Source organism: Alexandromys fortis, unplaced genomic scaffold (assembly GCF_014885135.2).
Source record: "Alexandromys fortis isolate MF-2015 unplaced genomic scaffold, M_Fortis_MF-2015_v1.1 scaffold_233, whole genome shotgun sequence".
In the NCBI taxonomy this organism is placed as follows: domain Eukaryota; kingdom Metazoa; phylum Chordata; class Mammalia; order Rodentia; family Cricetidae; genus Alexandromys; species Alexandromys fortis.
The window spans coordinates 850748-862079 of NW_026068146.1; the positions used below are offsets into that span (position 1 = coordinate 850748).

General features: G+C 42.3%; 1 protein-coding gene across 4 annotated transcripts in view; it reads left to right on the forward strand.

Annotated features, from left to right (window-relative positions):
* The window catches only part of Nudt13 (nudix hydrolase 13), a 55423-nt gene that overhangs the window by 16574 nt on the left and 27517 nt on the right, over window positions 1-11332 (forward strand). For all 4 annotated transcript variants that reach the window (XR_007589385.1, XM_050126967.1, XM_050126968.1 and 1 more), the window contains exon 2: window positions 1422-1514. Coding sequence is in view for 3 of the 4 variants with exons in the window: in XM_050126967.1 (XP_049982924.1) it covers window positions 1432-1514 (83 nt within the window). In the remaining variant the exon portion in view is untranslated. The remainder of the gene's footprint in view (window positions 1-1421; window positions 1515-11332) is intronic.

An 11332-nucleotide genomic window follows, 5' to 3' on the forward strand; every position in this document is an offset into this window, starting at 1 on the left:
ACATAAGTCCATCACATCATACCATCCATAGCTTAAGCAAAATAGTTATTAAATTCATGAATGGTGATATAGTCAGTTGGTGTAGAAGGGTCATCTATCTATGTGTTATTTTCATTGGTTAATAAGGAAACTGCCTTGGCCTTTTGATAGGCCAGCCCTTAGGTGGGTGGAGTAGACAGAACAGAATGCTGGGAGAAAGAAAGCAGAGTCAGGCAGATGCCATGAATCTCCAGCCCAAGACAGACATAGGTTAAGATCTTTCCTGGTAAGCCACAGCCTCATGGTGCTACACAGATTTAATGGAAATGGGTTATCAAGATGTGAGAGTTAGCCAGTATGAGGCTAGAACTAATGGGTCAGGCAGTGTTTAAATGAATACAGTTTCTGTCTAATTATTTTTGGGTAAAGCTAGCCGGACGGCGGGACGCGGCTCCCTCGCCTCATCACAATAGTCTGTCATCATCTAACTTTCAAATTTCAATTTACTTGCCTGCCCTAGGCAATTACAGTGAATTGGAGTAGGTGTAATAATCTTTATTGGCCAGCAGGTGTCACAGTTGTAGCACATGGCAGAGGGCAATGGAGGAGAGATATAAGCAGCCCAGGCTCCTGCCAGTTTCTTTGCACAGCATCCTGCACTGGTTCCGCACGCACTGTTGCCTGCTTAGACACTGATAAATATGCCTTGTTTAACAAAATGAAAGCACTTATTAAGGACAATTAAAGTGATTCCATACACGGAGAGAGTTGGTGGCTGGAATAAGAAGGATACCCAAAGCTTCCCCTCAATCGCGAGTCCCTTTAACATTGGGCTATGGTGGAGAAAATCAAGTTCCTAAGCAGCAGCAGGTGAGCCATGGGCAGGCGAGAAACATACCCGGATGGCAAAGTAGGAGCATGGTGGTGGGTGGGATCCCAGTAATCATGAACTCAGCCCCACATTGGGTATCCAGATGAAGCAGAACGTGTCAGATGGGAGGGAACGTGAATAAAGGAATCCCACGCTAGCTCAGAATAGAATATACTAAGGTTTTTCTTTATTAAAAGGGAAATTCATGGATTACAACAGGGAAACAAGAACAGGGTCCAACATCCAGGTGTGGCGAGTGGGAAGAGGCCGAGCAGGTGCTCCCATGGGCTTTTGGTACCCAAAGTCACACCCAACCTGGCCCAGCCTCTCAAAGCCATTGGCTGAAGGAGGTTCCCCATCAAACAAGCAATAGACAGATAAACAAAACAAAAGTAGTGTCAAAGCCTGTCCATATGAGTCTTGGTTTTTGTTGTTGTTGTTGTTGTTTGTTTTTTCCTGATACTGCAAAGTGGTTCTGGCCTAGCTTAAACTATAATCTTATTGATTTAGTACTTTAAATGCATACTATGACCCTAAAAACAAAACAAACAAACCTCCATTTTTTTTCTAGGAGCCCAACAATGTCTCTGTATTGTGGAACAATTTGCAGAAGGAAATCTTTTTGGTGGTATAGGCTACTGTCAACTTATGTCAATAAGACACGGTGAGTTCTGACCAATCTGATTATTTTGGGCCTAAAAATACTAAGCTCTAAACTTTTTTTAATCCCATATTAAAAATTAAATGTGTGAGATAAAAATTACACATAATATTGTTCACTGTAAATTATTTACCTTTGAAATCCATTTAGTAATAAAATTCCAACATTGAGAATGTTTCATAATCTTGACTATAAGTTCTACTCAAATAAGACGTTGTCCTTTTGGCCAAGAGGTGATGCATACCTGAAATCCCAGCATGTAGCTGGTGGAGGCAGGAGGACCAGGAATTCAAGGTTCTCCTCATCTACATAGAGAATTTGAAGTCATCTCAGATTACATGAAACACTCTCAAGAAGAAGAAATAGGAAGAATAGGAGGAAGAGATGAGGAGAAGAGAAAGAAGGGGGAGGAAAAGGAAAGGGCTTTGTCTTTTTGTTGTTGTTACTGTTTTTGTTTTGAGACAGGGTCTAGCTGTATTTCTTTTCGTGTGTGTGTGCATATTTATGGCTACACATGTGGAGAAGAGTGAATGTACTTGGGTGTGCCTATGAATATGGAGGCAGAGGCTGACCAGATATCTTTCTCAGTCAGTTCTCCATCTTACTATTTTTAAAGCTTTATATATATGGGTATTTGGCCTGCTTATGCTTATGTACCATGTGTGCAGTGTCCACAGAAGCCAGAAGAGAGTGTCAGATCCTGTGGAACTGTGTAGATGGTTGTCAGCTGCCACGTTGGGTTCTATGAACTGAACTCAGGTTCTCTAGAAGAACACCCAGTGCTCTTAACCACAGAACCGTTTCTTTAGTTCTCCACCTTGTTTTTTCAGATTGGAGTCTCTCAGCTAAACCTAGAGGTCACTGATTGGCCACAAGCCCCAGGGATCCTCTTGTCTCTCCTTCCCTGGCGCTGGGATTTTAAAGCCCTGCCCAACTTTTTTGTGTGTTACAGATCCAAACTTGGGTCTTCATGTCCTCAGAGCAAGCACTTTACTGGCTGAGTCGTCTCCACATCCCCTATTGGTTTTTTGAGGTGCCATCTTTTTTTAAAAAAAAGACTTATTTATTATGTATACAGTGTTCAGCCTACATGTTTGCTTGCACACCTGAAGAGGGCACCAGATCTCATTATCGGTAGTTGTGAGCCACATGTGGTTGCTGGGAGTTGAACTCAGGACCTCTGGAAGAGCAGCTAGTGTTATTAAACTCTGAGCCATCTCTCCATCCCCTTGAGATAGCGTCTTACTATATAGTCCAAGATGGTTTGGCCACTTGTTCTCTTGTTCTTCTGCTGCAGCCTCCCAAGTTCTGGGACTGCCTGTGTGCATAACCACACCCAGCTTATACTTTGACTTTCCTCTATGACATGTTGCCTGAAAGAGTGCTTCCCACATAACAGGCACTGAAATACTTTTAGGTGAAAGCACAGAAAGGGAGATGTTAAAGCAGCCCTGTTTAGTGTGATTTTTAACAAACACAGCTAAATTATATTGAATAGTATAATTTGTTTCTTGAAACAGCAAGGATAACTCTGAAACAGCCTTCTCTCAAGAGATACACTTCAGTAGAAGGTAGAATAGGGAGAGGGAGATTTAAAAAAAATAAAAGGCTGGAGCAAAGGCTCAGCAGTTAAGAGCACCTGCTGCTCCTTCGGAAGGTCCAGATTTGGTTCCCAGCATCTGCATGGCAGCTCACAACCATCTTTAGCTTCAGTACTAAGGGATCCTGTAGCATGAATTCTAATTGTTCTTAATAATAAAAGCCTGGAGTCAAATATTAGGGGGTGAAAACTGAGAGATCAGAGAAGTAGTACAGCCAGGCACTAGAGAGACCTTCTGCCTCTACAAATCCTCAGATGGACTGCATCCCCAGACTGCAGTGAGCTTCTGTCTCCTTCCACCTTCTATTTCTCTCTTCACCCAGCCATATCACTCCAGTCTCCACCTCGCTGGCTGGTGTGGGATTAAAGGTGTGAGTCTCCACCCACCTGAGTCTCTTTCTCTCCTAGACTGGATCAATTTTGTATAGTCCAGGGTCACACTGAATTCACAGAAATCTGTCTGCCTCTGATTCCCAAATGCTGGTATTAAAGGTGTGCGCCACCACTGCCTGGACTCTATGACCAACTAGTAGCTTAGCTCTTCACTCTGATCTTCAGGCAAGCTTTATTTGTTAGATTACAAACAAAATATCACTACATTTCCCCTTTTTGTCTAAAATAAAAAAGAAGGCTATAACTAATATAAGAAAAACTATATACAATAAGTACAATAACTATAATATATACAGGCAGTAAATACATCAGTAGTGTCTAGTCCATTTGCATTTGACAAATTCAGAGAAAAAAACTCCATTATCTTTCCTATCTTGGTAAGTCAAAAGTCTTGTCCCTAACTTACTTTCTATCATAACTTGTATTGTCACCCAAAACTATTTTTGATGTCTCTCAACCTTATACACTTTACACCTCTTTAGTGAGTTCCTATTCTGTGTTTGATAAACAAGGAAAACTATAACTATCTAGTCTTCAACTCCCTCAGAGACCCAAGAAGGAAACAGTGTTAACTAAGTAAACAGGAAGTACAAGCAAGCAGCTCCAAAAAAAAAAAAAAATATTGAGAAATGGCAGAAACAGCTGGCTACCTGCCTGGACAGTCACCTAGAATTCCTCTACAATGTTGGGGAATCCATCTTTGCCCTAAAGGCCTAGCATATCTGACAGACTTTTCTATGAAGCAGGATTTTTGAAGGACTGTTCTGCCTTGTCTTAACAAAGTTTGGCAGTCACACTCTTTTGTGTCCTGCTTGTCCAATATGTAGAGCATACAGTTAGCAATAAAGGCCAGAGTACTTTCTTACCCAGTGGCCTACTTCACCACAAATAATGTAAACTTCATGTGGAGGTTTGTTTGTTTTGGTTTGGTTTTGGTTTTTTATATGCCCATCATTTTCTCTGAAGTGCTACCAGGAGCAGATTTGTCTCACTGTCTTTAAAAAAAAAAAAGAACGTATTATTAAAACATCTTAAATGCTATATTCTGTAGTTCTCTAAAGTGTTTAAAAATTACCTGTCTATTTAAAATATATCTGTTTGACCTTGTAAACATACCTAATATGATTACAAGTTCAATTATAATAGGTGATTCATTACTAATCTGCATTTCCTTATTATCCTAAACAGTTGACAATAACAACTTTCAAGGACTAGGAATTTGTGTTCAATGTTAAATGAGCTATAGTACCCTGAACAAGAATAGAAATGTATATGCAGTATGTTCTAACAAAGTTAATCTTAAATTTGTATCAATATACAAAATTTTTTTTATGGTGAAAAAGTGTATATTTTAGAATTAGCCGGCTGGGCTCAGTTTAGATGATTCCGATCTTGTTGGCAACATCCAGAGCATCATAATCAGGAGCCAACCGAACATACGCCTTCTTCTCTCCTCTGGGCCTTATGAGGGTGTTGACTTTGGCCACATCAATGTCATAGAGTTTCTTCACAGCCTGTTTGATCTGGTGCTTGTTGGCCTTGACGTCCACAATGAACACAAGTGTGTTGTTGTCTTCTATCTTCTTCATGGCTGACTCAGTGGTCAGGGGAATTTGATGATGGCATAGTGGTCAAGCTTGTTCCTCCTGGGCGAGCTCTTCCAGGGGTATTTAGGCTGCCCTCATAGCCGCAGGGTCTTGGGCCGCCGAAAGGTGGGAGATGTGCAGAACTTCTTCTTTTTGTGGCTGTGGACGCCTTTCAGCACTGCTTTCTTGGCTTTCAAGGCCTTCGCTTTAGCTTCAGCTTTGGGAGGGGCGGAAGCTTCCTTCTTCGCTTTCGGCGCCATCTTCCAATATACAAAGTTTGTATACAATATACAAAAGTCCAATCCAATGTAAAACATTAAAAACTAGTAGTTGCTTTTTAAAAGTAGATTCAGAAATCCACCATTTATCTTATATCTATATCCTCCCTTTTTTCTTTTCAGAGCAGATTCAATAATCTACCCTTTTATCCTATCAAATCTATATCCTTCTTTTTTCTTTTCAAAACAAGAACTCTAAATCTAATCTCCTTTGTTCAATTTTTTCCTGACCATTACCAATAATGATTTGTAACCAATCCGCCTAAACGATGACAAATATCCATAGCCCCATGAAAGACCAAAAACCACCCATTCCACCTCTTGGGAATGTGGGTGCCGTGTTCTTATATTTACTTCCTGCTGTCTGGGGGTGATGGCATCTTTAGGGAACCCTCCCCAAAAAAGGCTGGCTAACTGTCAAGTCCTGGGAGAGGTAGCTGTATCATTTGTTGTCCAGTCTTTGCATAATGGGAAAGTACAGGGTGTCTCATGTCCTGCCTAGAGTAGTCTGTGAGGCTGGATCATCTCAGCTAGCCATCTCAAAAAAGTTCTGAGCAGTTTGTAGCCCAAAACCAATCTTTAGGTGGTGGTTTTCAGCTTAGCAGTGTTATCATGGTTCTTCTGGAATTGTCATTGTGGGGCCCCATCCTCCTTTTGGAGACTTCAGAGGTTGCTGGTAGGCATGGTCATGGTTCACTGCAGGAAACTGATAGAGACTCAAACCTGAAATCATGTACAGGAAGGTAGATGAAACCTTTTTCCAGAGTTATGTAATATTCTATATGACCCTTAATATCATGACAAAAGTTTAATATATATATATATATTAATCCTATAAATTTTAGATAATGTTTACATCTTAAGAAAACCCATTAAAGAGTCAAAATAAAACCAAAGAATTATGAGGTAATGACAATAAGATAGTCGCTTAATTTTGGTTTTTCTTCTATCCCATATCAGGTTGCTCTTTTAACATGAGACAGACATTTTGGATTTTAATTTAACAAGCATGCTTGGCTTTAGAGAAGGAGAGAGCCACATTCCAACTCCAAAGCCAGCTTTGATTTTTTAATTGGACTGGGACTACAACAGACCATTTGTATAATATTGAGAGTCTGTTTTAGGGCTTAATTTATTTTTGTCCTTTGTATGGAGATCAGACCCAGGGCCTTACATGCCAGATAAGCACTCTAACACTGAGATACACCCTAGTTTGGTTTGAGAGTTTTAATAGTTAAATGGTTAATAATTAAGTCCCCAAGAGAATGCTCATTTAATCACCCAATAATTTTTTTTAAGATTTTAATTTATGTATTATGAATATAGTGTTTTGCCTGCATACCAGAAGAGGGCACCAGATCTCATTACAGATGGTTATGAGCCACCATGTGGTTTCTGGGAATAGAACCCAGACCCTCTAGAAGAGCCAGTGCTCTTAACCTTAAACACCCCACTATTGAATCTTAAGGACTCTGATTCAATTTGTAAAGCTTATAGACAGATTACAGCCACCCTAAATGAAGGTACTAGAAAAGCCTAGAATTTGCTTTATTATTGTCTCTTTTTGAGAAACCAGTAGGGTTTTTTTTTTTTAATTTTTTGAGACAGCCTTTCCACTTAGCCCTTGTTGCCCTGGAACTCACATAGATCCACCACCTCTGCCTCCTGAGTACTGGGATTAAAGGCATGTTTCACCCGAGAGCGCCATACTTGATAAAAATGATGGGCATTTCTATTCGGTTTGATTTGACATAATTGGATTTCTTTGTGTGGCCAAGCCCATGGCAGGGGAGAAAGGAAAGTGGCAAGTGTTGGATCCAGGGATGGGGGGTCACGCAAAGACGAGAACACCACCAAGTCTAATAAACCAGGAGCAAACTTTATTCCAGAAACCAGATCCTAGAAAAACCAGAAGCAAACTTAAAAATAAAAAAATTAAAAAAAAAAAAAAAACACCGCAGGGCACAAAAGCTTATCAGCGTGCTGAGACCACAGCCAGAGATGGTATTTGTTAGGCTGTGGCCCCAGGCCGGTTTCTGAACCCACTTTTTATAGTAGGGTCACCAAGCATTAGCTCCAAACAAAGGAATTTTTACGATTTTGCCCTGACCCATGGGTCAGTCAACATAGGAGGGGAGTGGGTTTTAATGTTCATGGGTAACTAGGCAGCTATCATGAAATATGTTTTAGAGTAGATTTTAGCGAAAGTCACTAATTGCAAGAAAACAGATTTAAAAAAAGCCAGGCAGTGGTGGCGCACGCCTTTAATCCTAGCACTTGGGAGGCAGAGGCAGGCGGATCTCTATGAGTTTGAGACCAGCCTGGTCTACAAGAGCTAGTTCCAGGACAGACTCCAAAACCACAGAGAAACCCTGTCTTGAAAAACCAAAAACAAAAAAAAAAAAAAACAGATGTCTTTAGCAATTAGTCAGAAAAGGGGCTGCTAGTAATACTAGAAGGTTGATAAATCAGAATAATTGGTTCTTAGGCTGGGAACTTAGCAGAAAGTTCTTTATAGTATCTCAAGGTAAAACTCAGATACTGACTGCCATACTTTACAACCTCCATTATCAGAGCTCATTAATTAAGCCATTGTATTTGTCCACTGTCTCCTGGTGCCTCCAGGTGTATACTGGAGCCCCATGCCTCTCCTCTGGTGGTGAGTTTCCCATAACAGAGACAGTGCCTAACCCAGTCTCCTAAAGGTTAACTCAGTTCACATCTGTCATTTATCAAGGATAGCCAGGACACTACTCTCAAGACCAGGGAGCTCTGGTCTTGTAAATAAAACAGCTAATTGTAAAAGGAAATGACCTAAGTTTCCCAAGCATCCGAGAAAATAGCTCACTGTGAATGAGTGATCCTTGATCTGCTAAGAAAGCTGCTGATAGTCTGCTCTCATTCTCCTAGACTTATTGAAAGACCCTCGTTTTCAAGGGCGGTGGGAGAAATCCCCCAGTCTCAATAATTCAGGCCAACAGATGCAATCAACAAGAGGTGTCTTTATTGATTACACAGGTGCCTGTGGGTGCAACAGCAGCTTACGCCAACTGCACACCACTGTAGTCTTCAGAGCGGTGGGGCTGCGTGCCCAGCACCCCGGCTGCCTGCTAGCTTATGCCCCGAAATAATTACACGGACACTGTATTCTTTTAAACACTGCTTGGCCCATTAACTCTAGCCCTTACAGGCTAATTCTCATATCCCGATCAACCCATCTCTAATAATCTGTGTAGAATCTGTCTTACCGGGAAAGATTCAGCATGTCTGACCTGGCAGCTTGCTTCATGGCGTCTGCCTGGGAGAGGGGAGCATGGCCTCTGCTCCAGAGAGCAGAGCTGTCGAGTCTGAGCTCACTTCCTCTTCCTCCCAGCATTCTGTTCTGTTTACTCCACCCACCTATGTTCTAAGCTATGAGGCCAAGCAGTTTCTTTATTACTTAACCAATGAAATCAACAGATTGATATATGACACTCCCATATCACACCACAGGCAAATTCAAACACCCATATTTATAGGGAAAAATGATTACATAAGAGGGTAGTATAGTACAAGCATTTCATTGGCTCTCAAATTGGTGGGCTTAGCTCATCCTGGGAATGGCCCCATGTCTATTCTCGAATTTCCCAAAAAAACCATAAAGACAGATAAAACACCCTGCAGCAAGTTGACAATTTAGATAGGTTGTCTTGGGGGGTGGAATATTCCCTCTCCTCAGCCTAGTCAGTGAGTCTGTAACCCATAGATATCCAGTTCTAGCATCAGCTGAGCCCGGAGGCCCAGCTAAATTTTCAGCAGAGTTTAACATAGTACGTGGGCACAGAGGTCTTTCAAGCATGGGGGGAGGTCTTTCATTAAACTTTATATTTCTTTATTTCTACATTCTTATTTCTGGAATCTACATTTTTATTTTCTTATTCTTGGACTCTTTAGGGAGCACGTGCAAACCCAGAACCACATGTTTCTCCTCTGGGAGCCCACTTAAATACCCTTTGGGAGTGGTCCTGACCCTCCCTCAGGGCATGCTGGGATTTGGAGTCCAGACTAATACACCTCCTAAGCCAGGGGGGCTGGGATGGATGCCAGGGACTGGGGGCTATGCTCCAGACTTAACCAGAGGGACCACCAGTAAAGCCTATTCCTAACCTAACTCATATTGGTAATATTTTCAGTAGCCAAAATAAAAATGAGGATTAAGAAAATTTACTGGACCAGACATAGAGGTGAAACACGCCTTTAATCCCAGGACTCAGGAGGCAGAGGTGGTGGATCTATAAAAGAGAGAGAGAGAGAGAGAGAGAGAGAGAGAGAGAGAGAGAGAGAGAGAGAGAGAGAGAGAGAGAGAGAGAAACATGTTAAGAAAAAATTAAGAGGGACGGCTCTGCCGACACAAAGAAATCCAAGTAGGTCAAATCAAACCGAATCAAAATGTCCATCATTTTTATTAAGTACTGCGCTCTCAGGTGGCCGAGCACATGGCGGGGAGACAGTAAAGCAGGGAGCACATGTAAACCCGGAACCACGGTGTTTTTCCTCTGGAACCCTACTTCCCTATGGGAATGGTCCTGACCTCTCCCCTATGGCATGCTGGGATTTGGAGTCCAGACTAATGCAGCTTCCAAGCCAGGGGGGCTGGATTAAATGAAAATTCCTGAAGGCCAGTGAACGCAGCCTGCTCCCGTCTGTGGGTCTGTACTCCTCTTCCCTTCAGTCCCTGCCTGCTAATACTTGCCTCACTGTGGAGAGCTGGACAAGTTCCTTAGGGTAGAATTCAGTGAGTTCTATCGCCCTTCAAGTTCAAGCCAATAAATACCGCTGAACTAAACCATTTCATATGCTGATTACTGAGATGAAAAGCCAAGAATAGCTGACCCTGTCCTTACAGAAGCCAGTCTTTCTGCAGAGATTACAGTGAACAAATGGCTCGGCAGGGTGAAGACCAGATCTGGTACACGGTCACCTGTAGCCACCTCAACTTTGGAGCAAACTGGGATGAAAGGAAGTGAGTGTGGAGCTTGTCATGGTGACACAGTCCTGTAGTCACAGCTACGCGAGAAGCTAGAGCAGGAGGATTATATTCAAGGCTCTGCTGGAGTTCAAGACCAGCCAGGGCAACTTAGTGATAAAGGTGAGAAGAGAATTGAGCATATAGCTCAGTGTTGAAGAGCTTGCCTAACATGTCCATGTCCCTGGGTTCAGGCTCCAGTACTGTAATACACACACACTCACACGTACACACACACAGGAGAGTTAAGAACTCCCCCAAATGAATGATAGACAAAGAACCAAGTTTGGTTTATTTATGTTTGCTTGTTTAGTTAACTTGGACTGTATCTGTATGTCCTGGCCTGTATGTGAAGGTCAGAGGATAACTCAAGGGAGTTGGTTTTCTCCTTCTCCCGTGTGGGTTCTAGAGATTGAGCTCAGGTTGTCAGGCTTGGTCCCCTTGAAAGACCCTCCGAGAGGACTTCCCTCGAGAGGAGACTCCCCCGAAGCCAAGGAACAGGCCGAGACCACACGGATGCAAATAGCAAGAGGTTTATTGGGTAAACACAGGTACTTGCTGGCGACAAAGTCTTTTGGAGGACTTGCGCACCTGCAGACTGGGGGAAGGTCTTTTTATAGGAAAGAGGGCAGCCAAGAAGCAAATTACAGAAGCAGTTGTGTGGTTATTGGTCTGATTAGAATGGGGCAGGGGGCATAAGTGGTTTTTCCTTTTCCAGAACAGATTGGCGACAGACATCTATGTCATAAATATCCTGCTTTGTAGCCAGAGGCCCTGACCTCATAAATATCCTGCTTTGCAGCCAGAGGCCCTGACCTCACTCTGCACTTACATTTGTTTGTCAAGAGCCTTGTAAAATGATGTTACAGCAGTTAAGCTGGGGTCCTATATAGGGGGAATTGTTTCTTTTGTAAACTGCTGATATTTTAGGTTTGGCACATGTATCCTGTTTCCCTAGG